General features: G+C 38.8%; 1 protein-coding gene across 10 annotated transcripts in view; it reads right to left on the bottom strand.

Annotated features, from left to right (window-relative positions):
* UNC79 (unc-79 homolog, NALCN channel complex subunit) overlaps window positions 1-26,855 on the bottom strand; it is a 131,289-nt gene that overhangs the window by 10,510 nt on the left and 93,924 nt on the right. For 6 of the 10 annotated variants that reach the window (XM_080396229.1, XM_080396235.1, XM_080396231.1 and 3 more), the window contains 8 exons: window positions 24,606-24,710; window positions 18,767-18,844; window positions 16,185-16,274; window positions 11,529-11,704; window positions 9,709-9,895; window positions 7,513-7,710; window positions 5,242-5,319; window positions 602-643 (listed from right to left, as the gene is read on the bottom strand). In XM_080396229.1, coding sequence (XP_080252355.1) covers window positions 602-643; window positions 5,242-5,319; window positions 7,513-7,710; window positions 9,709-9,895; window positions 11,529-11,704; window positions 16,185-16,274; window positions 18,767-18,844; window positions 24,606-24,710 — 954 coding nt within the window. Of the gene's footprint in view, window positions 1-558; window positions 3,762-5,241; window positions 5,320-7,497; window positions 7,711-9,708; window positions 9,896-11,528; window positions 11,705-16,184; window positions 16,275-18,766; window positions 18,845-24,605; window positions 24,711-26,855 lie in introns of those variants that run through there. The other 4 variants (XM_080396237.1, XM_080396234.1, XR_013929593.1 and 1 more) reach the window with 4 other exon arrangements.

The following is a 26,855-nucleotide window of genomic DNA, read 5'->3' as shown; positions in this document are numbered from 1 at the left end:
CACATGTCTTTCTTTCACATCCTGCACTGTAGCGTTGCCGTGAAAGGCAAATGTGCTTACAGAAACAACTCCATACACAGACCAACTCCAACACTTTTATTTTCACCACCAACATTCTCTTGACTGGCAAACCACACTGATCCACCTTGCTCTCTCTTACAAACAGGGCCAGCTGCCACAGTTTTTCCCAAGCAAGCAGGTCTACAGTATCTGCTACAGAACCCAAATCCCACTCTTGAGTCAAGAGTCCCAATCCTGATTTCTCAGGGGACTCTCAAGCCTAACACATCAAGAAAACCACAGCTCAGGGAACAACTAATCTCAGTAAACATGGCCCTGCCACAGAACCTGGTTACAGGAAAGCGTTTCAGAAGGGAAAGGGAGAGCAGTACTGATTACAGGACAAGTATCTTAGCTGATGATGCTCTGTGTACGCTCACATTTGAGACCTTCAGTGCTGAGCCATCCAGTGCATCTGGATACACTGCAATGATCTATTTTCAGTGTCTGAAGATCACATCTAGTGATCTTTCTTATTTCTAGAATTTACAGAAATTTATAACATCAAGAATAAAAAGATAAAGTACTGGAAACAACTTACCTTTAGATTTGACTGTATCATTGGCAACCACATTGGTATGAGCTGCAAGAAGAGAGGTATATTTTGTTATTGTAGAAGTGACTGTAAACATGAAACAGTTACTGTGCAATAGAAGGGTGTATCTAACACATTTAGATGTCCAAGTGGACATAGCCTGAACCAAAAGTCTGAAAATGTGGTTATTTTTAAATGATGCATATAGTTTGGGACAGATAACTCTCAGAGGTAAAGAAACCAGCTTCCTTTGTTTGTAGCTTGATGAATCACCAATAGCAACTACTGATACTTTGTTTAAGGCAACCATGAGAGTACAAAATAAAAACCTGTTAAAGGAAATAATTCCTTAATTTCCTTGTGAGGGTGTTTCTGTATGTGCAGGTAAGCAATACTGGAATAAATACAGTAAACATTCTGCACAGCGAGGTATACATCAAAAAACGCAAAAAACATGCAGCAGAAGTTCCTAATAATAGGCTGGATATTTAAATGGTAACCAGCATTTTATAAGCCACTAGTCACACCAATGCTTCACTTCAGAACGTGACCTGTAGACCTGGGAGCACAGGTAAAAACTCTATCTGGAATACCAAGGTGAGGAGGTCTGCGAATCTGTCACCCATGACTGGACTGATACGTATTTCAGTCTCCTGCTCTTTAGAGAACTTTTCTTTCAGAGTAAGTATAACATGACAAGCTATGGAAGACAGAAAGGCATTTCTAGCAAAAGCATTCATGCTCTCCAATATTAATTTAACCACTGGGGTTATTGTTCTAAAATGTTCCTCCAAATGGCATTAAAATTTGCAATTTGTCAATTATGCTACCGGGACCTGCAAGTTAAACCTAATCACTATTGACAACATTAGATAAAGTGCTGTCTCCCTTGCGCAAGGAACGATAATTGTTCCAATTTCAGTGCTGTTTTGCTGGAGAATCATATGCAGCTCTGTCAGGACTGATTACTTAGTCTACCACATGAAGAACCATATTCAAACCTCAGCATTTACAGATAGATGAATGCCAAAACAGCTGGAATGCAGCCAGACGCAGCAGACGTGCGACTTCTGTGCATCCTTCAGTGGGCTCTCACACTAATGAAGTGCTTAGTAAAATCCAGCAACCCCAAGTCCTGATGTGTTTCTAGGAGAGGAGGGCACAGGCAAGCATACTAAGAAGCCATGCTCCATGCCCCACTGCCATCAACAAAATGTCACTGAAAATTTCATCCAGCATTAATGAAGTTCCTACAGAGCTAGCCAGGGGTGATAGGACCAGTGTCAGAAATACGTCGAGTGAGGAGGGAAGCTAGGCAGAAAACACAGGGTACCCCTCTGCTTCAGAACCACATCACTTGACATCTTTTACAGTCAGCTGAGGGATTCAACCACTTCTCACATCCAGTTCATCTCGTCCCAAAGCAGGTATCTAAAATAGATCAAGATGAATCATGTCCAAAAATACCGGTTTATCTCCACTGACTATAAAGGGCACTCACAGAAACTGGCTCATATTGATATCTACGCTGTAGGGGTCTAAGGTTAGATACAGATCATTGCCCTCCAGCACTGCTTCTGTCTTCCAGGGTCTGGACACATTTACGGAAAAGAAACATTCTGCTGCAGGCACAAGCAAGCAAACTCTCCACTCCTACAGCTGCCAGTTAGACAAATGAGACAAGAAGACATTTTTATTGAAGCACTTGAGTTTTATTACCTAATCCCTAGCCAGCCTTTTCTTCACAAAGGAAGAATACATAAAGCTAGTTAGAAAGAACAGCTGGAAGAACAGAGTGCTGTCACACACTGTCAATTTTCTGGAGTTTATATTCAACAGAACTATGTTGATTCCAGGGCAAGTTTTGATGGAAGCCAGGCTGGAGAACAGGTTGGTCACTTTGCTTTTCTGCCTCCCCAACTCTGCTGCCTGACTAGTTCTTTAGAAGTCTACCCAACAGCTGCTGGAGCTGCCCAGAACCTCTAGGTCTCTGGAAAAGATGCTGCAGTTTGCTGAGCTGCTCCCTTCTCTACTGTAGGCTCCCAAAATCCGCAGACATACATCTGATGGTTAGACAGAGAGCTGTGATCAGCAAGGAGCTGTCTTCAGATGACTATTTTCCCAGTTCCTTTGACATAGAAAAACAGGAGGAAAGCTGAACACTTCATCTCAGCCCTCCTTAATGGGTAAAATGTTTTCACATGAAGGAAACTTGATTTTCTTGCCAGACTGGTAACGATAATCTAACAGCAGATCCAAAAAAATATCCTCTGAGGATACAGGGAATGGCTCAAAGACTACAGGAAGCAATCAAGACATGTCTCAGTGCTATCATCGTGACCTTAATTTAATAGCAAAGGCCAACACAGTACCAGGAGAAGGAAACCTCACAGCACCAACACAAGGAGGAGATGGACTGCTTAACATGCATAAAGCTCTTCTTTCAGTGAAGGAGAGCTGAATTGTTTACATCTTCTCTTTCTCTCTTGTTTTAGGATATATTTTCCTTTTATTTGTCATACAGAAAATGGCCACCTAAAATAGCTATCCTATAAACCACCTGGCATCACATAACATGCACCACCTTCTTGTGGTGCATTAAAACATGTGTGTTGAATGATGCAATGACTCCATTAACAAAAGAAGGTTTTGGAGCACCAGAATCCTTAGGTGAAATAAAAGACACTGCAGTAAATATAATTATATGAATGATAAATGGTCATGATTTATCAGTGCTTCTGTGCTCAGTTCCAAGAGGAAGTAACTGGGAGTTATTAATTTTGTTGAATTTCTGAAAGAGTATTAAGAACATTGTTTAAAAAAATCTCTCTCACTACAGTATGTCCTTTCCTTCATGGAAAACTAAACCTTGTTTGACAGGCTTGTATCTAAAATATATAAAAAAAGCTTTAAAGCACAAGATAAAATTGTTTCATTATCAAAGGCAGGGCAATAAAAGATTTGTCTAGAATAAAACAAGCTACCAAAAAACTGCCCAGTCAACAAATATTCAAAGAATTGTCATCCTTGCAGATCTTTTTTTAAATTATGGAGATGCCACTCACTTACTGGTTCCTGTGTGAATAACCTCTACACTTCTGCCTCTTTGAAGGACTTCAAACATACAGTAAGTCTTTCCCCAAATCATGACAGTTATTTTTCAGATCTACAATAAATATTTTTACAATTAGTTAATTTTGAAAAAAATTATTAACCTGGGACTATGAATCCTATACTACTGTTATGTATGTACATTGTTCCTGCAGGATTTCACTTCAGGGCTAAGTAAAGAGGATTTGGTCACCTAGATTCTTCTGTTCCATCTCCCACCCACTGAATATGAAAGAAAGCTTAGCAACTTAGCTCTGAACTTCACAGGTTTATGAGCTTGATTTTGTAGTAATAACGTTCTTTTAACCTGACTTAGCGTATTATTGATATATACTCTCAAATATCCTGAAAGCATTCATTTGAATCGGGACAGGAATTTGGCCCTAAAGGCCTCTCTTCACAGCTGTAAAGCTATTCCTAATCCTTGTCACATTCTGGACAACCTGGACTGGCTGAAAAAGAAGCCTGTATGGCTTCCAGGGACAGCCACGATCACTTTAGCATCCCATAGTATCAGAGTTTCTGTAGTGAATCAAGTCATTACTATAAATCTGTATTTTCACAATAGGTGCAAATAGTTTCATGCCAGTTGACATCAAGACCTTCAATATTACCTACTTCAATTTCAATTCCTGCTTGACCATGAAAGACTGGAGTTAAATAACAGTCACAAGTTTCCTTTATGGTAACAGAAGAACTATATAAACCAACATATTTCAGTTAGATTCACAGTGTGTTTCACTACTTGATTTGTTGTTATGTGAGCGTTTAACTACTTGATTTGTTGATATTTTATGTGAAAGCTCCCTTCAGAATAATGCAATGGGAAAACATTTGAAAAAGGCTAGTAAAATCAAATTATGCTTGTGATACTACCCCAATCCTTTGCAAATCTGTTCTGAAAACGCTGTGGTGACCCACAGGAGACTGACCACTGGTATCCAAAACCAAGAATTTCACATGAATGGAACACGAAGGGTTTGATTCTCTAACCAAAGAATACCCTGTTGCACATTCTAGGGGAAGAAGATTTGCTATCAAATAATATTTGACTAAATCAGACATGTAGGCATATAATAACAAGAAAACCGCTGTAGCATGAAGATTTTATTGTCAGCCTAAAAGAATGTGAGGATTAGAACAGCGAGGTGATCTGCAAAGGACCTACGATGACGAAAGGTTACAGAATGGCTGAAAATTTAGACAGTACCTAAAGGTTCTCAAAGTCAGTGACACCAGTTGAGTCTATTAGAGGAATAAGACCATTACAACAGTGGAAGGAGGAATTAGATCAGAAATACTTTTTAAAAACATCAGGAGAACTTGGATTTGAGATTATGGTCTGGTCTTACTTCTTACCAGACATTTCATTTTCTCTTATGCTCTGCTAGATTTTATTTCTGCATTAGCATTCAACCTCAGCTTCTTTCACTTTCTTTTTTTGAGTGGGAGGGGAGGCAGAGCACAGTATGTCTAGAAATCTCAACAGACAGGCAGTTATCAGTAACTAAATATTCACAGTGTGGTTTGCCTACCTTTACAAAGATAGTAGAGTTGCATTCCTGTAAAGCCTCCATTAAACTAATCACATGCAGGCACACCATTTCCACCATCTTGGAAAAAAAATAATCAAGCATAAAACCAAATTAGTGTCCAGCATAACAGTGTTGTAAAATAAACCAACAGTCTCTAAAAACAATCTTCCCATATTTGCTTGGCCATTATACTGAATCACTAGATGTGCATTTATTAACAAATTAACAAGATTAAATATTACATGAGCACACAAGGGACTTCTTTCTTTATTTAGTTTTCCCCTCATGTGGCAACACCTATCTGTTAAATATTCCAAAGTGCCTGATGTACTTTAATTTGCATCACACATCAAAACAAGTTTCCTTCAGCTCTGTTCTTTTCAGACATAATAAATCCTTTTACATGCCTTTGGTGTGTAGTTCTCATCAATCAATGTGTCAGAAATTGATATTTTTATTTACTGAATCTTTGAAAATTAACATACCCACAAAACCCATCTTTTTATTTTCCCCTCCATCAAAAGACAATTCATTGTTCTGAACTGGCAGCTAGTCCATAATTCTTCCATTTTGTACCATGAATTATAACAGATGCAAATATCAGTTATTTGGCCACAGACAACATTTTATGTTTTATATTGTGTAAATTCATAGGTACAAGACAAATACCATGAGCCAGCAGTGAGTATTTACTGTGCCTGTCTGAACTATGTGTAAATTCCCCTTGATAATAATAAATTTAGCTTTTATGTGGTGCTTTTCATCTTCAAAGTGCTTTACAAACACTGACTAATTAACCTCACAACACGCCTGTGAGACAGGCAAGTATTATTATCTACATTTCACAGAGCAATAGTTGAGGCAGAGAGTTTGATAACTCGCACTAAAGCCACCTAACGAGATACTTTAAGACTAAGGATTGGAACTTGGGACTTCCAGGTCATATTCTTGTCCTAAGGCCTGACAAGAAGCCTTTGTGTCTGACTAAACAACTGGCTAGTTTGAAGTGTTATGCACATTTCCCATTCACTCAAATGCAGCTTCACTCCCAGCAGTGGCTTGTCAACCACAGAGATGTCACTAGATGTCAGAGGCTAAAATATCATTTAAGACAGCTTTAGGTGGTCCTTGCCTGATACAGACAAGACAGAAAGAAATAGTAACTGGTTCAAAGACATTCAAGTGCAGCCCATGCAATTACAATTGAAAGGGCAAAGGTCCATACCTGCCTGGGGTGGAAGATGTTTCACATAGGGAAAGGGGAATTACATAAAATAATTTCCATATAAATAGCAGGTCTCCTTTTAAAAAGAAAAAAAAAGCCAAATAAACAATGAAAATCCCAAACCTTAAGAGCACCTGACTTAGAGGACTGGGCCACGTGTAAAGAATCTTTCTCTCTCAAAGGTATTACAGGTTCTGCAGAGCTAGAGCTACTAGTTACAATCTTAGTTAAAGTTTAAAAGTTTTGGCAAGTCATGACAAACTTGTCATGACTTTCTGGGAAATGGGAAACAATGTCTTGCCCATCAGAAACAAGCTCTCAACCCTAAGCCTGCAGGCACAGAGAATCAATAGTCAATGCAAAGCAAAGGCAGCACCTATGAGAAGGCTGCTGAAACCCCTCTGGGTTCTTACTGTACAAAGCTGCTCCAACACCAGTGAGTAGTGAAGATAAATAAGTGCTTAAAAGTTATTTCCAAAAAATGGTCTGGACAATTTCTTGACAGAGGGAACATTTTGCTTTCAAACCTTATCTCTAGAGATACCTTCTTCAAGTCATTCATTACTCAAACATGTTTCCAGAGATATGTAGTTTATTTTTGATAAGCAACCAATGGGTTATGAGTAGTCAAATGTCAGCATTTGTGTATTTTTTTCTACACCACATGGTAAAAAACATTTAAATGGATATTCATAGAATTATCCTAAAACACTTAGTTGCTCCTGTACAGCAGAAACACGTGAAACAACAGGGCCCCTGAGAAGAGCAGGAAGACATATGAAATGCGACCTGATGCAGGGAGCCCTTAATCCAACGAGCAGCAACTCTAGCTCTTGATACTGTTTCAGGCAGATCCTGGCTAGATCCTGTTTCAGGCCCGCTGCGAGGTTAAACACTACTAATTAGCTTTCCCTTTAATTTGTCAAAAGCATCAATGTTGCTTTATGACATTAGTCATAGTCTGATGTATTTCACTGAAACACCAAAACAAAGCCAAATCCTCTGAGTTTAATCTGTACTAAATCTGTACACAGCACCAGACTCACCACTTTGTTATGTGCCATTAGCTGTAGGATGCTAGGTGTCACTCGGCTCCAGAACTCCAGGGCTGTAAGGATTGCTGTAAAGCTAAATTCATTCTGATTCTGGACTGTTGGAGCTACTGCTGTTTGTTCACAATACACTGTCCAGAGCTGAGCAAATATAAATGCATGGAATAGGGAACACATGTGCAGAACAGATGTCTGTAGAAATAGAAAATAGAGGAAAACGTTTATTTAAATAAGTGTATTGGGATACAGTGCAGAGGCTTTCATCAAAGCACTTCTCTATCATCCCACTGTGCAGTCTTGCCCCTCACTTTCCCATGTTTCCCTCCATTAGTAAACAGTAAGTAAACACTTGATAACATCATCTTTGTGTTTAAGAACTGGTTTTATTATTTACAGACTAAGCACTGCATTTGCAAACACATATTCCCATGCAATCTTAGCGTACGTCATTAAGGTCAGTACATTTAAAGAGGTTAGTTTTGCAAACAGCTAGTCAGGACTACTGGGACTTTCTTGATGGAAAACTCCACTGCAATCTGCGAAAGGCCTGGAAGATCTTGCACAAATGACTCCACTTCAAAACTGCTGCTGGGGTAAGTCATTCAAATTCTGATCACCTGAAAGGAAGGCTATTGTACAAAATACATCATCTTACATCTGTTCTCATTATCTGTCATCCATTTCTACCTTGCTGGGACAGAACTGCTCACAGTCAAGGAAAGTAAGCTTTGAAAAGCTAACAGAGAATTCATTGTGCATACTCAAGCACGGCTTTGCTAATACATGTTATTTATCACAGTGTCTGAGCCTCCAGGAGTGCTGGACATTAACTACTTCATGACGATAAAGATGCTTTGGGTCAGAGAAGTTTTCTCAATTTACTAGTGCAACAGTGATTCATGCTCTGTGGCAGTATGACTGCACCAAACATTGCAATGGTTGCTTGGCAACCAGAAAGAGGTATTTGAAAGAGCAATTAAAAGGCCCAGGAAATGAATGGGAAGCAGCAATGTCTTGGCCGGGTGAGAGGACGGGAAGCAGGATTTTATGTACGAGATATATGCATGAACATTCTGCTTCTGTTGCTAATAAACACCTGGTTGGTGTCAAAGAGTGCTGCTATATCTGTGTTAAACTACTGTCACAAATGGCTTATGATTCGCAACAACTCTTCTTGTCCAGAGCACCTTGAGAAAAAAAGTTATGCTTGAACCATCACTGTAATTAACTTTTTATCACAACATTATTTATGATATCCAATTCTACTATATAACTAGAATATATAACTTTCTCAGGAGATTTGCTACGGAGATGTTCATTGCTAAAGCTTCAGTTTGGAGTTCAGTTTTTCCTTCCTCACTCCTGTGCTGAGATAATTTGAAATAGTTGAATCTCAAACTTAATTGTAGTGATTTCATCGCCAGTATCGCATACATCAAGAGACAGCTATGCAAGAAAAACTACAGAGATTTCTTTCCCTAGATCCCAGGTTTTATTAAGGTGTACTGGTCTGGCTGAGCCCCACAGCAGCCCCCACAGTGCTGTGCTTGTACTGGTAGCTAGAAGGGTGGTGATAACACACCAGAGTTTTGGCTGCTGATGAGCAGTGCTCACATAGCATCAAGGCCATCTCCCCCATCTTCCCCGCGCCCCCCCCCCCACACACACCAGTAGGCTGGGTCTTAGGAGAGGACACAGCCAGGACAGCTGACCCAAAGGGACCATGGGATATTCCATGCTATATGACATCTGATCAGATATAAAAGCTAAGAGAAAGGAGGAGGAAGGGAGGACAACAGTTATTTATGATGGTTGTCTTCCAGAGCAACCATTATGCATACTGAAGCGCTGCTTCCTGGGAAGTGGCTGAACATCACCTGCTCATGGGAAGTAGAGATTAACTAACGTCTTTTGTTTTCCTTCACTTCTGTGGGCACAACTTTTGTTATTGCTTCATTAAACTGCCCTTACCTTGACCCACAAGGGGTTATTTCCATCTTATTTTCTCTCCCTCTGTTCTGTTGAGGAGGGGAGTGATAGAGCAGATTGGTGGGCACCTGGTGTCTGGCCGAGGTCAACCCACCACATAAGGTTTTACCCCTCCTTTTTTCTTACAAAGAAATAGATACATGTTTGCAATAATAAGGCAAATATATAACACATTTCCACTTAAAACACAGAATCCCTTACCTTTGATTGCTCTGGAAACCCAATCAGAATAACAATAAGGTGGTCAGCAATTTGTGAACCTGCATCCAGTGGAATAGGCATGCAAGATGATGGAGAATTTGGACAGACAGCATTGTGTGTCAGAGACCCCAGAAGTAGCCAGGACAGCAAACGAATGTGTGAGACACATTCAATGAACTCTTTGGGCCTGTCAAGAAAGAGTGGATTTTACAATGATGCTAAGTTTTCTTGTTTTCCCCAAAATATGGCGTCTCCTTATGCACACTAGGCAGATGCATTCTCAGTGTGCTGGAGGCACAGATCACTGATACAGCTTATGGGAAGACTAGAACCACACAGAACTTATTGGACTTGACATATCATTAACAAGTCCAACAGAACATATTTTGTGGGTCTAAGAAACAGTCTCTATAAAAGGCTAAAACATCCACAGATTCACTGGTTCCATATGCAGTGATTTTTCAACAGAAACCATCAGATGGGAAAGGCTAACCAAGCAGAAATGCTCCTCTCAGCTCCCCCGAGACAGCACACAGCTGACAGGGCAACGGCAGAAGATTCTCCATTCCACAGCAAGCTCCAAGGCAGGTGCCATGCCTTATCTCCACCGTGTTCCACTTCTCCATTGGTAAAGTGGAGTTAGTTTCTCTTTTCCCTAGCCTCTCCTTGGACATTTGGACTTTTGAGGGCAGGGACTATGCTTTTTTGTAACACTTAAGGATTCATCCACTATCTAGTGCAATGTCTGATTGTAAAAAAAAAAATATATATGTGCTTATATAATCTAAAAAGGAATAACACTTTTCTGCTGTCATCCTATCTGTCCCCTTGCTGCTACCAACTTCATATTACATATTCATTTGAATTCATAGATAGAAGGGGGGGGGATTTGTTTTCAATCAATAATCACTACTTAATAGACCACTCTCACTACTGTTTTTAATTTCTGATTTGACGTCACTGTCAAGGACTCATAGCACCAGAGAGGCATTACATTATTTTTTTAAGTAGATTCCGATATGATGCTCTTCCTCAAGTACCTATAGGGTCTCAAAGGAATTCACTGCCTTCAATTGAGAACACATAGTCCTTCTTTTACATATAAGAAACTAAAGCGCAAGGAGATGATAATGTCGTATTTCCAAAACTAGATATGCCCTATATGAAAGTACATGCAGATATATCTACAGGACTGGAGCCTTAGCAGCTTAGAACTTAGCCTAAGAATCCTGGGGCAAAGTCTGGGACAAAGCTGGGACAAGAATACAGGTTTCTTGAAACACAGTCCCACAATGGTCTACATTCAAAACATTTTGTTTGCTGTCACTGTAAGACAAGGGACAGTCTCTCCCTTCTTTCTGAAGATAAAACACTGCAGATTAGGATTTCTCACACTGAAAAGGGATAAAAAACATGTCTTGAAGAGCAGGATTTCTCTCATCTAACTTTAAGCATATGAAGCATAGTATAGAGAACCACTGTATTCTCAATTCCCAACATATTTTCTGTAATTCTAGGACTGATCAAGTACCTGTGTGCTTTTCACTGTCTGGATCTAGATCCAGAATCAAGTTAATTTCCAGGGTAACTCCAGTCAAGCCAGTGGAGTTACCTCCACTGTCCCTTTGGCATGTACTTTAAATAACACATTGATGAACTCCTCGGTTGGGGACCACGGAGCTGCTGACCAGCTGTTTCCATGTCCCACATTCACCATTTCCTACTGCAGGTCTTGTCTATGGAATCTGGCAATAAACACAGAATTTTGTGAAGATTTCTAACTCATTTTAGTATTCCTTTTGGTGGAAAAGTATTCTTACCCTTGTTGCATTGCAGAAGGAGGATGGTAAAGCCAAGGCAAGTATCGGATCACAGCTTTGTTGTCTCTGTGGTTTCCCCGTGTGATTTCCATAGCAGCAATCTGAGCTAAACCAACTTTCAGATGTCCACCAAACGTGTCTTCATGCAGTGGCTGAGAACAAGTCTTCATGTGACTCTGCAAGGTAAAGATATGATTTCCTACCTGAAAAGAGTACTTCACTGGAACAAGTTCTTGCAAGCAACAGTATATTGTATTTCATTTCCCTTCAATTCCTTTCTCAGGAAGGAAACTGAAGAAGAAATTCTCTTCTCTAACTGTGTCTACAAAACTACAGAACAAAAATCAGAAATAGATTTTTAAAAATTCTCCAGTTCCTATATTAGTAACAGCTTTATGATGTAGATCTTTCCATGGAGAGCCACGTTTTCAAGAGCTCCCACAAAACACAAATTGTGCAGAATGTATAGGCACCTTTTGTATCAGCCAACGCAACAGCTGATGAATACAAACTAACAATTGCACATCCAGACAGCTTAAGTGAAGATGAAAGAATCTAACATCTTAACAAGACAGCATATGGGCAGGAAATGCCTTCCCTGTGCAATATTCCATTTACATGTACAGAAATAAGCTGTCACTCATTCATTGGCAGTGTGACTATGTTGCACTATTCAACTGCTACAAATGCCTTTAAGCCCTGGAAATAAAAGAGCTAAACCTTTTATCAACACACACGCAAATATTTATGCCTGGAAAGATAATTTATCATCCTGCTTTGTCAGCTCTAAGGAATGTTTCATTGGTGCTTCTTAAGATACTTCTGTATTTCTAATTAAGCTAATTTTGCATTACTTTTGTTACTAGACTAACAAAACACATGCCGAGTGTTTTTCCTTGCTTAAAGGACAGCCATATGCTTTGCACAAGAAAATCCAGGTCATCAGTTACTAAATTATTATAACAAGACAAATAATATTTTGTAACAGATGAGTATCTGACCCCAGCAACTTACACTCTCAGAAATCACCTACTTGAAGTCTCTTTCAAGAGGAAAATAAAAACCAGTACCATCATGAATATCTAACAGAGCCAGATAAAAAGGATAGACAGGCATGCAGGCAGATACATTATACTTCTTCAAAAATTTGAATGGAAAATTCAAAAATGGAATTTTCTAAGTAAAATGTTGCTGAGTTTTAACAATTAAAATGTTGTCCCAAAGAGAAAAAGATAATAAACTGCACAGAAACAATAAACTGGAATGTGATTACCTTGAGAATTAACATTTATATCTTTTTTATAATGCAGTAGTTGCTGATATGCAGGACAAATTAATTAACCTCTTTCAAATAAACTATTCTCAGACATGCAAAATGAGATATTGGAAATGAATAAACAACTAACTATTTCTGTTTACTGAATTTCTACAGAAAGTAGAAATTTCAAAATTTAAAAAACAAGATTAAACTTTTGCTGTTGGGATTGTTACTGGTCATATAAATTATATAGTATACTTTGGGTTAGTTTGGTAGTCCAGATGCAGTCAATAATACATACTTGTAGTAAGAAACTGTACAACTCTATATTCTTAGGACTCACTTCTGAGAAACACCTTCATCAATAAAACATAAGTAACATAAGTAAATATATTAAATGAGCTTACAAGAATGTCAATCTAGATGTTGATGATTTCTTTAAAGTTCTGACTGTTGTAAACTTAGAAAGGCTTACAAATATTTTCCCAACTATGCTGGAACTACAGAACAAATTTATCTGATCTGGTTAAGTAAGATCTGCCTTTTCATTTCCCAAAGACAGCCAAAGCTTATTCTTTACAGTACACAAAATTAGTGTTCTATTTGACTCCCCTGTTACGTTTATCTTGTTCTCAGATTACTGTATTACACGGCTAAATCAAACCAACATGACATTGCAGACCATTTGGTTCTGATTTAGTTTTAAATGGCCAGACTACGCATTTGGGAAGCTTCTTGTCTAGTTTCAAAACATAAAGGTGAAGAACTGGGTAAATTTTTAGTTCATGTCCTACTTATATCCATGTATAACATTTAAAAAAATAAATAGTCCTACTGAGCTTAAGAAATTATCATCTTATCAGACTTCAGCATTGTAAGAGCACTTCTGAAAACCAGATTACAGTTCAAGGGAGAAATGGGGCAGAAAGAAATAGTGCAAATGGCAGACAGCTTTCTACAGAAACATTTTACACAGGAGAAAAGAGACCTGCAAGTATTTATAAATAAATATTCCCCACTCCTGGTTTAAGATAAGTTCATGTTTTCTTGTGGAACTGGCAAACCAGATGTCTCTCTCCCTCATTTATGATTCATTTGCCTACCTATTCTGAACTGTAAAAGAAACAGGTGAATAACTTTAAAGAATAGACTGTGAAGGCAATCCATTTCATCTGAAATGATTTATTAGTCTGCGCTCTGAAGTAAATTTCTACTCCAGCAAAAAAGGCTTCTTCCCTTAATAAAGTTTTGGGGTTTTCTTAAACTCAATGGGATTCAGGGCATATGGCCAACATGGTAAGAACTTAATAAAGGGGATATTCTGTCCAGTAAAACAAGGTTACTGCAAGTGTCAAGAGATGAGTTTCAGTTTAGTTGGGAATTCTTCTTCCTCTGTAGTATTATTAACTTACAATAAAGTATCCCCTCTGGAGCATGAAGTGGGGTGGAAGGAGCAGGGGGACAGTGAGAAAGTCACTGTGTGAGAAACTAGTAGGGTAAAAGTACTCATTTCATTGCTCCATAAATAAACTCCAGTATTGAAATTCATAATTACAGGTTATCATTGATTCTGTCTTGCCTGCCACAATGCCTGTGTGAACCTGTGGCGTGAAACACTGCAGTGCATTTCCAGTAACTTTCAGCTGAGAACTAGTGAAGTAGTAGAGGGGCCCTTTCAGGGAAACACTACACTGATTTATCAGGAAAACAGACCATCAAAAACCTTTAATAGCTGATGCACCCCATGTTATAAAAGCACAGTGACTCTTGAGCTTAGAAACAAATGCAAGACCTTGGTCAGAGAACTTCCCTAGACCACATACACCAAAGACCAGGCATGTAAGTAATGGCAATATGATTCATACTAGCCAGAACAGGACAGCACTGTTTTTCTGTACCTGTCAACTGAGCTTTAGATCACATAAAAGCAGCTTGCCAGCTACTTGACTGTGCCCAGTGATGAAATGGCCTCTTTCGGTTGACGAACTCCCCTTGGATCATTGAGTTGCTGGTGCACAAGGGTTAAAACTCTACTGCTAGACTTCACAACTGGCTGCATCTTTGACAGCACAGACTCTCCTCCGTATCTGTAACAGTCCCTCTGCTGCACTCCCACAGCATTCATTTGTCTTGCCAGCTTTGCAGAAGTTAGAATCATCAAGGCCTAGTCACACCTCTGCCTCCATTTTACGCGCTGAAGGAAATCCACCCTTGTGCAGAGTACCGGTGTGTAACGCAAAAGGACGCACTCTAACTTCACCTGGCATAGAGAAGTGGCATTTGGTTCCACTGTAAGACAGGTGTTTTCCCTCTACAAAAAGGAGGATTTTAACCACCAAACTTTCACCTCCAGCTCAGTGCTCACTTAGTACTCAGCTTCAGATGGTACAATAAAACTACCTAATGGGATAGTGTTACGCTAAATAGAACAAATACTGCCCCCTCCACAACATTATGACTACTACTGGTATATTAGTTGAAATATCACATTAATTATTTATCTAAGCTATTAACAACAGATACTACTTTGCTAGCAATTGAAACAGCTAGACTTCTATTATTCCCTATTATATAGCAGCAATGTTAATTAGCCTAGTTCTTTTTTAAGACATCATAAAGAATTTCCATTTTGCAGGAAATTTAATAGATACTGGCTTCCCCTATGACACAGAAATTCCAGGTTTTGATCAGGTAATTATTACCAGGACATTTTCATGAAAGTCATTCCTAAATATAATATTTTATGTTGACAGAAATATTTTCCTATTGCTCCTCTTACAATTTGGCTCAAAGTAATGAAGAGAAACCAAAAAGGGTTGGACTACAGAAGTAAGAAGTACTTAGTTTTCCCCACCTCAACATAATATAACCTGACAATGAACTCCACAGCATCCATAGGAAAAAGGACACACACACACCTTTTTCTTTTTTTTTAGGTCAATTACTGCATTTTAATAACCTCTGAACTTACAACTAACTTAAGTGTCTGTGTATATAACAGACATGGAATTCCTCCAGAAGAGTGCAACTAGTTGTACAGGCAAGGACTTTTATGTTTCCATGGATTATATTAAATGCAACTACTTCTCACAGCGATTTTGGTATGACATTAGCTTATCACCAACATTTCAGAAAAAAACAAGCCTGCGTTTTTATTGTGTGCTCACTATATCTGAATAAGCCCCCATTCCAACACTGCATAAGCTACTTTTTACTGATTCCCCAGAAATGTCTAATCTATAACAGTACTAACATTTTTTTTTTTTAAAATAAAGAAATAAAACCTTCAGTCATCCTCAAAGACTTCCAACCATTTCTTCCAGGCAGGTTCATTAGAGAAAACATATTTTTGTTTAAAAAGTACATATGTTTTAGATCAATGTAGGTCCAGAACCAACCTTTAATTTGGTTAAGGTATGCATATCTGCAATGAAATCCAGCACTTCCCCAACATATTGCCTCATGCACTCCATTGCTGCTGTTCCACACTAGAACATAAAAGAAATAAGTTAAAGCCCAGGTTTGGAATATTCATGTTTTTGTCTTTGTTTCTTGTTCACCAGAACACAGTTTGTCTGCCTCAAATTCTCTATTTCACTTTTTAATTAGATTTAATTAGGAATAGGTGGTACTCTTTGAGGGTTTTCTTCTCACTGTAATATGCCCTCTTATCTGACGATAGTATAAAAAGATACCCCAGTCACTGCAGCTTCTTCATGCATCATAAAATACTCTTATCTGTGACAGCAAAAAAAGATTAACTGATGAAACTTTCAAGAATATCCTTGTCAGATTATCCTGAACTTTACAGGGGTCCAGAATCAGTCTTAAAAAGTCAACAAGAGTTTAACTCAGTTCTTCAAGCAGCTGAGCACTACTGCAAGTGGGACCAATCAGCTACAATCCCAGTGAACAAAAATTCAGTCACAGGCACAGATGCCCTTATGTTCACATTAACAATGAGGGAAAAACAGTTTAAATGACTGGCCTCAGGTATTTTATGTATAAACATCAGTAAAATGAAAACCACTGAAATTTAAGAGTTACTTCTTTTTTCCTGAAGCAAAATCATTCAAAATACATGACTCTAATAGCACCTATGCTAGCTTCAGTTTTCAAAAGGGGAGGCAAGGACTACAAGGGATAAATGAAATCCTTCATGAACTGCTCCAGATTGATCAAAAAGGTGTACACATTGAGAAGTGATCTGTGCCAGAGCAAGAACAACCTCAAAGGGAAAACAAAAGGACTTAATGTGGTGCTTGTACTCCCACAGTACAAATATTCATAATCCTTTTCCTAAAACACAGTGAGAAATGAGAATCTGGCCTTCAGCTAGTACACGCGCCCAAGGTGTGCAAAGCAGTCAACTGAACAAAGCTGTCAGATTAAATAAAGGCTTTGACCAGACCAAAGAACCCTGGAGGGAAACTTCTAAAAGGTGATACAATTGACCCACTAGGTATCATATAAACTTCTGTTTACATGTTAATAGTCTGAGGTGAAGATAATGCTAGCTGAATTCAAGAACTACGAATGCTTCATTCTTAGGGGGCAAGTAAAAGCAATGCTTAGCTTTTGAGACTAAGTGATGGAATTATCAAATTAGATATCTTTCTGAAGCTGCCAAAAACTACTGTATCCGAAGCCATAGGCTCAGGGCAAGTCCTTACAATGAAGTTTACAGGGGAAAACCACTCTTTGACCTCTGTTTCATTACCTACACTTTGAAGCACGGAAGCCAATTACACTATCTGAGTATACAAATGAACCAGATTTAGTTGTGATCACAAAATTATTAAGCCATAATTGAGTTTTAGTGTCTGAAGTTTGAAAAACTGTTACCATTCTACTTTGAGCAACTGACCTGGGTGCTTCCCATTTTTGTGTATTAATATCAATCTACACGGTGTCGAACTATGCCACCTTCTGGCTTTTCAAATGCTATTTCAAACGCCTGTCAGTTGCCTCGACAGCATAACAACCAGTAAAACAAGGTCACTGGCAGCCCCGTCAGCATATCTTCCATCCAGTTTATGTGGAACTACGGATTCCACATGGGTTCTAAAATATTGAATAACAGAATTATACAAGATACTATACTCAGACCTCTGAAAATAATACTCAGTTGCAGAAGACTTCTCTCCAGCCATCTGTTACAATTCATTCAAGCAGCACGCAGCCTGATTCTCTACCATTTCTTCTGAAATGACCACTTTCCTATCATACCTTGTAACACCAAAGTTACTCTATCTAAAGCAAGTATAAACTAAAATATTCTGTTGGGAGGGAAGGTATTATTGAAGATTTTCTTTTTAAAAAAAGATCACAAAATTCAGAAGATATATGGGAAAGATCCTATAAGGTCATCCCTAAAGCTGACAGACACACAAATAAAGGGAAATGAGCCTTCCTCAGCTTGTGGAGCAGACCTGAGCTAACCCTCATCTGTTTGGGTACTCAGTCACATGTGTCATGGAACAAGACCTCCAGCTGTGCTACTTCCTCACATATTCACCAGGTGCATGTCCAGCACCTAGGCAATTATGAGTACTGGTAATTTAGCTACACTCATCAGCAGGATATAATGAATGTCCAGAAAAATACTGTTAACTCCCTTCATTAACTGGACAATCTTTTGTCAGAATGGAGCCAATAGCTTGTAGCTTTCCTCCCTGTTACCACTTTTTGAGGCATTCAGCTGGTCTGTTCCTCACATGCTGTCTTCTTGCGTACAGGCTCCAACTAAAGTCAGTTACTTGACTAAAGATGATCAGTGAAAGAAAGGGAAGATATATCAAATTCAGAACTTTTCCAGCATTAATAAAACGGAAGAAGAATCTCAACCTCTGCCTGCAATACACCTTGACAACCAGAAAAAAAATAAAAAGAACATTACAATGAAGGAAAACAAGCTGAATAAGATACTTTTTTTAAAAACCAAAACTAAGAGATGGAGTTTGATTCACTCAGTACTTACACCAGGCATAGAGGCAATCATCTGTTTATGCAAGATTGTAGACTCAGCTAGTTTTGTTCCAGCATCTGCACAAACAAACTAAGAAGAAATTAAAGAAAAGTTATTTTTTCATTATTTTTGGAAGAACCTGAAGACATTAATAGTTTATTCATGACTTTATTAAAATCACTTCAGATCTCTTCTTGCTTTTATTCATGGTAATTTGCCTTTAGAGCTCTCTTTCTTTATAAACAACCTACTTAAAACACCATTATAAATGAGCTAATTTTAATGAAAAAACATATGACTTTAATGTCCTTAATTAACACATATATGCTGTGCAGAAGCAATTTGAAGAATATTATATAATAAATCAGCCTTTCTTTATGAGTAAAAATATACATCTTTGCTATTCCTTGCATATATCAAATGTTACTCTTTCATTACAGAGTAAATCATGACAGTGGATGGCAAGGCAGCACGCCATTCTTCACTGTGACATTACAATACTGTCACTGAAGTTCTACAATGATGAATTATATGAACAATATTGAAGTTGCGAACATCCTGGTATAGTGTGGTATAACTTCTGCATAATACAGACCACAAGGCTACAAAAATAGAAGCTGTTTCTGAGAGGTCAGTATCATCCTGTTACAGTAGAATCTTTCTAATTGGTTTTGTTATGCTTTTACTTTCCTTGCCTTTTTTTTTTTCTTATCTCCAGATCCCTTGACCCAAAATCTCTGATGTATACATCATTCATATGTTAGACCTGCTAATACTGTTATTTAATTATCATAAGCTTCATTCACGCATTAGACATCTTGGAAATGATTTGCTTGTTCCTAAACTTGTCCTAATACTGTATTTGCACTTGAGAAATTTCTGTCCATAGTGATGCAATGCAACATTCTAAGAAACAGCAGAGAGAAAAGAAGTTAGACTAACATCTGAGCCTTAATCTTCTTTCTTGAAAATTAACATCATGGTACCTTCACAAATTGAGACAGATACTGACTACACAATATATTTTACAGTTGTCTGATGCATGTGTGTTAGCAGTACTCTCAATGACTGACCGCTCTTGAAAATATTTCCAAATATTCTTTACAGACCTAGAATTTACTCTCACACTTCCACACACTTTACCTTTCAATGACAGACTTAATCTGAACTCAGACTGTCTACCAAGACTACTTAACTTATGTTTTGATGAAGAGTGTCTGTTCTCTGGGATAAATACCAGAAAGACATACCTGAGTTTAGATTAGTAATCTAATCAAGTATCCTCAAAAACAGGCCTGGCTTCAGTTGATTCTTCTTCTGGTTAGAATTTATTTTACACCAGAATAAGTCAAATGGAAAGAAAACAGTAATCTAACTCATATTTCAGTTGAGAAGGCCTGGTGCCTGGGTTATGGGCTGTATCAATCCAGTAAAGGCAGTTCAGTCTTACTTCACACAGCAGCCATGACTCCACTTCTCTTTTAAAAGAAAGACCATCAATGGACTTAGGCAAATAGATGACATATTTTCTACTACTGCACGCTATCTCAGAAAGAGCAATGTTGACACTGGGTCTGCTGGACAACAGATATGTTGTTTTCCTGTATGAAGGATTTCTCACTCAACCATTTGTGTGTAGGTTAGGGTTGGTTCCCTTGTACGACATCAGTTGCAAAAAAGAACCATAATACCCTGAAATATCTGGCTCAGTGTATATATAGCATCCAACAGTGAGTTCAGTGCACTGCTACAAACATTGTACAGCACTCAACATATAAGTCAACCAAAAAACCTTGCCAAAGACAAACGTAATTTATTTCAGGCAACATTTTCTCTTATGAGCAATAATAAGAAGCCGCAGTTCAAGCAAGCTCTACTGGCCTTCCATAAGCTTTCTACATCGGCACAGAGGAGTTTAAAATTAATATCTGTTATATAACCCAACCTGACAAAGTCTAATCCATGTCTAACAAAAAATTAGGCCTTGTTTAGTTTATCTTTCTCATTATCAGACTGCCAGTTCCAAGGATCCTTCCAAAAGTTGCAATGCAGTCAAAAGAGGATGGGGAAACCAAACTCAAAATGAAAAATTTCTTACATTTCCAGTCCAATTCACTGTCACTTATGTTGTCTCCATCTACAAATACTATAATATATTAAGACATCACTGGCAAGAGATTTAATGCCATATGTAAAGAAGAAAGGAAAGGAAAATACCCCCATCCTGCAATAAGACAAAAAACGGGGCAAATAATTGCCATGTTTTTTATTAGCATTGTCTGTTGAGATACAGCTGCAAAATAATTTCTAAATGGGAGTGTCTGCTGACAGTAGTGAATTACCTATATACCATAATCATCTGTATTACACCTCCATTCATAACCAGATTTTTAAAATCTATCAGATCTGGCCACCATGGAGCTAATTTTCCCCACATCAGCCCCCACAGTGCTGTGCTTGTACTGGTAGCTAGAAGGGTGGTGATAACACACCAGAGTTTTGGCCACTGCTGAGCAGTGCTTGCACGGCATCAAGGCCATCTCCCCCACCTTCCCCTCCAACCCCCACCCCAGTAGGCTGGGGTGGGCAAGATCTTAGGAGAGGACACAGCCAGGACACCTGACCCAAAGGGACCAGTGGGATATTGCACACCATATGACATCTGACCAGCTATAAAAGCTAAGAGAAAGGAGACGGAAGGGAGGACAACCATTATTTACAACTGTTGTTTTCCAGAGCAACCATTATGCATACTGAAGCCCTGCTTCCTGGGAAGCGGCTGAACATGATCTGCTGATGGGAAGTAAAGAATAACTTTTGTTTTCCTTGCTTCCGTGTGCAACCTTGTCATTGCTTTATTAAACTGCCTCCACCTTGATCTATGAGGGGTTTTTTCCATCTTATTTTCTCCCCTCTATGCTCTGCTAAGAAGAGGAGTGATAGAGCAGCTTGGTGGGCACCTGGCACCCAGCCAAGGTCAAACCACCACATTAAAATATATATTCTTATAAATGTATTATATGTAACTTTAAATCCTTCCATTCAGTAATTAGTAGATCAGATCTTTACAGAAACACAAGTGGAACCACTAGGCATACACTGATTTACATTAGCTGAAGATCTGGCCTAAAAAAGGAGCCATCTAAACAAAACAGATCAGATATACTGAACCTTAGAGCCTAGCTGAACAAGCAAATCTTAATGAGACACTAATATAATTTTAAGTAATGGAAATCCTGAAGATGTGTGCTGGTGAAATGTGAGCAGGAGAAAAATCCTGGGAAAAAAATGCTGGGTGAAGAAGCAGTTCCTATGGAAACCCATGGAACAGCAGCACGTACTTGATGGCTTTCATGTGCTAGGACAAATCAAGGAGACAGCCTTTCCGTACCCTTTATCATTCAGGACATCTGTGCAATAATGGGGGTGATCTGGTTAAAATTCTCATTCTTTGTAAAGTGCGATAAAGTTAAGTCTCATCTTAGCACTGATGTCACCAGTGACACTGATGGCACTATGTAATCTGGATGCATGCGGGTGTCAAATGTACATTCCTAGGAATTCCTTTGTTAGCCAGCCTACGACTGATCTATCATTAAATTAAAGGGCTCCTAGCTCCTTTATTATCTCAAACATTTTGACTGTGTTCTGTGTGCACTGTCTGTATAGAATCTTGTATACAGGCTAACATGTCCGTGGAGACATGACTGTCCTGGAAATTAAAACCATTTCCGTTTGGTGCTGTATTAACCGTGCTATAGCTTCATGGATTCAAAACCATGCAATCTGAATCAATATTGTAGTAGCTTTGTGTGGTAAAGAGGTGAACCAATCCCTTCATTCTATTAATGACAGCAAAGAAAATAAAAATAAGCAGAAAGATATGGGGGTTTTTACTACTAGGTTTCTTAAATTACAATGCTGCTTAACATGGGCTTAATGGTTATTGCAGTATTTAAATTCAAGAGGCTGTTGAATGATTCAGACCACATACTACCAAGGGCTGCCAATTTACACAATCAATGGGAGAAGTAGTCATCATGCCTCCAGTAGGCATCTATAGCAGATGGTCTGAATACAACCCCTATTCTTTACCATTGACTGCATAAAAACAGAAGCTGGCTGCTTTGGATAGCAGGAAATATGAATCACTTCATCAGCCTCTGAAAGAGAGACATCATAAAAGACATTTATATCCACATTAGGTGCTGTTAAGGTATGAATACATCCCAAAGTGAATACAGCGTATGGGAACAATGCTAGGAGGAAAACCAAGCAATTATCATTTTATCTTTACAAGATGATATAAGAGAGAATTTTGCTTACTGTGTCTATCAGGCAATTGGCTCAATGTGAAGGACAAGTGTTTACCAGCTAAATCCCACTGCCAAAACTCATCTGGCATGTTCGCATTCTCAAATGAAGAGTTCAGGATTGACTAGACTGTGGGACTGTCACCCTTTGGGGCAGCCATGGGACTAAGCTATACAATGGAGCTAGGCAGAAAAGTTGATTTTGTAATAAAAATAAAAGTCAGTTCAATTCAACAAACAGTGATGCACATGGTATCAATCTGCATCACCAGCTGTAAGCCAGAAAAGAGGCTGGTGGTTTTTGTTGATGGTCTTGACTGCAACCAAAAAAAGAAGTATTCTGGGCTTTAAAAAAAAAAAAATTAAAAAAGAATGCTAATTTCAGCTTTTTAGACTAAATTTTTTTTACTATCAAAATAAAGACCCTGAAGTGTTATTCTTCCCCACGCCAACTTCTTCCCCTAACACTGATGGCATTGTAATTGTTTTCAGAGTTATCCTAACTGCTATATAATTTCACCTGTCAGTATTATTTCTCTGTCAACTGGCAACCACTTATTTACTATGAGTAATGTACGAGTGCTCAAAAGAAAGCGAGCCCATAGTAAGCTATATGAACCTTTGACACTTTGACACCATAATGAGAGGGGAAAGAGTGAATGGAGCTGTGACGCTGGGAGCGTTATGAATGGTCTACATAACGAACATCTTGCTTGAACCGTATGGAGTGCTGTTATGCTGGTCCCCTGTCATTTATAGTTACTAAACATATGTAATGGTTAGATCATTGTAAACAATGAAAGCCCGCTACCTGCGATTAAAACTGATGGACTTCAGTAAACTGTTTTTCAAGGACAGGCTTGAAACAGTGCCAGACAGTGCCACACTTGGCATGTTGGAGGCAGAAAGATTTTTCACAAGTTTGTATCTTACTCAGACTCTCCTATGAAAAAGCTAGCTTAACTCCTACCTCAGCAATTCACAGAATGAAAGGAACAGAAATACTGTCTATGTATTCTTTGCTGGAAAATTCCATGTTTAGAGAGAATGGTCTGCAGGGACTGCTGACAGCTTACTGCCTGCCTAAATAGACAGAAACTGAGTTCTGGCCCATGATCAGCTAGCACCTCCTTCCCACACAAACTGCTCACTGGTTTCAGAGCTATGATATGAAGACAAGCACCTGGGGCAGCTTGGAACATGGTATGAAGCTCAATGGACTCGATACTTATGGGTCCCTTCCAACTCAGGATATATTCTATGATCCTCAATACATCAGCAATGATGCACAGGTCATTATCACCTTGGGAAATGTGGATTCCCAGTTTAGTTTCATAAATTTTAGTATGGGAGTCTAAAGGTATGCACCTATGGTTACAAGTGTAACTGGATTTTGATTCAAAAAATTCTTGCTTCCCCTGACATTGCTGGTACTTTCTGCAACCATGTTGGATTTGCCTCCACCCCCCATCCGTACCCCACCCTGAATTTGGGCTGAGACAGGATCGGTATGAGAATTACATAAGAGTCTCCTGTACCTGCACCAACAGCAGCAGATTCATGTCTGGTAAGGGTGACTTTAACTTGAGTGCCTGCAGTAACTCCAATATGACACTGCGCGTCAAGTAGAATTTGTCCCTTTCCTATAACAGGAAAACAGAGAATTATGAATGTCCTGAAATTCACTGACACCCACTAGTAAACCATAAAGATACTTTTTATCTAAGTTTGAGAATAAAAAAGTTACAACAGTGTACTGGTTTCTCCTGTCTTGAAAAAAGTAGACATCATTCATCGTTTATGTAATCCTACAGACTTGATTGAACAGACATCAGGGAGGGTGATTCTCTTTTGACTTTGTATCAGGCACTATATCCAATATTTCAATATTATGCCTGTGAAATGTAGATAGATGTTATAAAAGAGTTTAGGCATGCAGTGTAGTTTTCACTACGTAGTTCCATATAAAGGGAAAAGGGGAAAGCAGTTAAGGATTGACACAGGAGAACAAAACTGGCAATAGTATTTAGCATTATTCTTTCATTAAACCTGTCAGAACAGGTCTACATTTTACCATACTTTTTTTTCTGTTGTCACTCCCCTTAAAATAAGGGTGCTTGCACTAAGACAGCTTGTGCAAGTATTATTAAAGTAGCAGTACTTTTCCACTCACACAATAAAAACCATCTTGGCTACAGCTGCTACAACAGAAACATTTTAAAACACAGGGGAAAACCAGCCAATGGAGATTAGAACACAGAAGCCTAAGAATAGAGCTGTAGAGCTGAGACAGCAAGGAGGTACCAGAGATAAGACGAGCCTGTTACACATCTTACTTTGACATTCTCTGACTTTGGATGATAAGATAAAAATGTGGAACAAAAAGTCGAGAATTTTGATCAGCAGGAAGACGTACACTTTCAAATGACCATTAGAGATGAAATAATGTTGTCTAAATAAGATAGCATATCCAAAGTGTGCTTAAGATTTAAAGCCTAGTATCGTCCATCTTGTAAATCTCAGGCACTTGACTGCTCACTTAAGTTAAATGTGTGGAACATTTCACTCAGCCAGGGCCTCTGTTCCTCTATGACATCTATAAAATGGGATAATAAAGTTTGCCTCTTCCTCAGAGAAGTCTTGGGAGGTTTAGTTAGTGAGGGTCAGTTTGAAGGCCACATCCAGCTGAACACAGTAGCAAGTGCAGCTACAAAGGAAGGAGTTGGAGGCGATGAATAGCTGGAAGTGAGAGTAAGCTTTGGTTGCAGCAGTCCAAGAAGCCAGTCACCAGCATTCCTTCTCAGAAAGCTAAGGTCACCACGTTGTATCTGCCCAGCATACTGCCGAACAAAGCTTACAGCAACACTGTGTCTCCCACAACACCCACATACCTTTTAATGAAAACAGATTTTAAATATCAGCCCCTGATTTGGGAAAAGGTGCCAAAACAACAGAATGGTATGTCTTTCACGGATGTTATGATGACAGCCTGTGAATCAAGAGAACTTACTTCAAGCTCCTAGTTTGATCTTCAGTTACATGGAATGTAAGGACAGATAACACATTTAGCTGATGGAATCAGCTCCAAACTGCAGTGGTCCTTGTGTGACTACATTGCTGCAGTCTAGACAGCTAAACTCACAGGAAGCTAACACTTCAAAATTAAACTTAAAACAATAAATAAATCATTCCCTTATGGGAGCAGCAAACATTGGACCAGTTCAGCTGTATTATGAAACCATTATCTGAGGGTAGAAGTGCTCAAAAGTCACACATCCCACATGTGTGAGTGGTGCTCTGGTAAGAATAACACAATATAAGAATATCCAGGAGAGGTCAGACCAGAACAAATGTCCTCAGTAACTTATCTCCAACAAGGCCAGATGCAAAAGGAAGAATAAAAACAAGGCAAGCATGTATAACTCCACTACTGCTCTCCTAGCCACCATTTTCAGCTCAGGCAACTTCTGAGCTCAGAATGGTTTCTGTGTAATTCATATCTCTCAGTGGATTTCTTTTCCATGTATGTGTCCATTGACATCCTGGATGCATGTCAACTTTTAGTACCCATAGTACTTGGCAAGGACTCACACACTGTTGAAGAACCACTCCCCTTTACTTGCTTTGCCACTGGTTCCTACAGTCTCGCTATGTTCTTGTTCTTGTACTGGAAAGGCAAGAAATTACCCATCCCTGCCTGGGTCACTTGTGACCTCTCTCACATTCCCATCAGTTGTTTCAGACTGAAAAGCCCTAACTTAGCTGCTCTGTATGTGGAACTCATCCCA

Source organism: Falco punctatus, assembly GCF_963210335.1.
Source record: "Falco punctatus genome assembly, chromosome: 7".
In the NCBI taxonomy this organism is placed as follows: domain Eukaryota; kingdom Metazoa; phylum Chordata; class Aves; order Falconiformes; family Falconidae; genus Falco; species Falco punctatus.
Note: the sequence above shows the minus strand (reverse complement) of the source record. Positions and strands in the feature narration are given on the sequence as shown.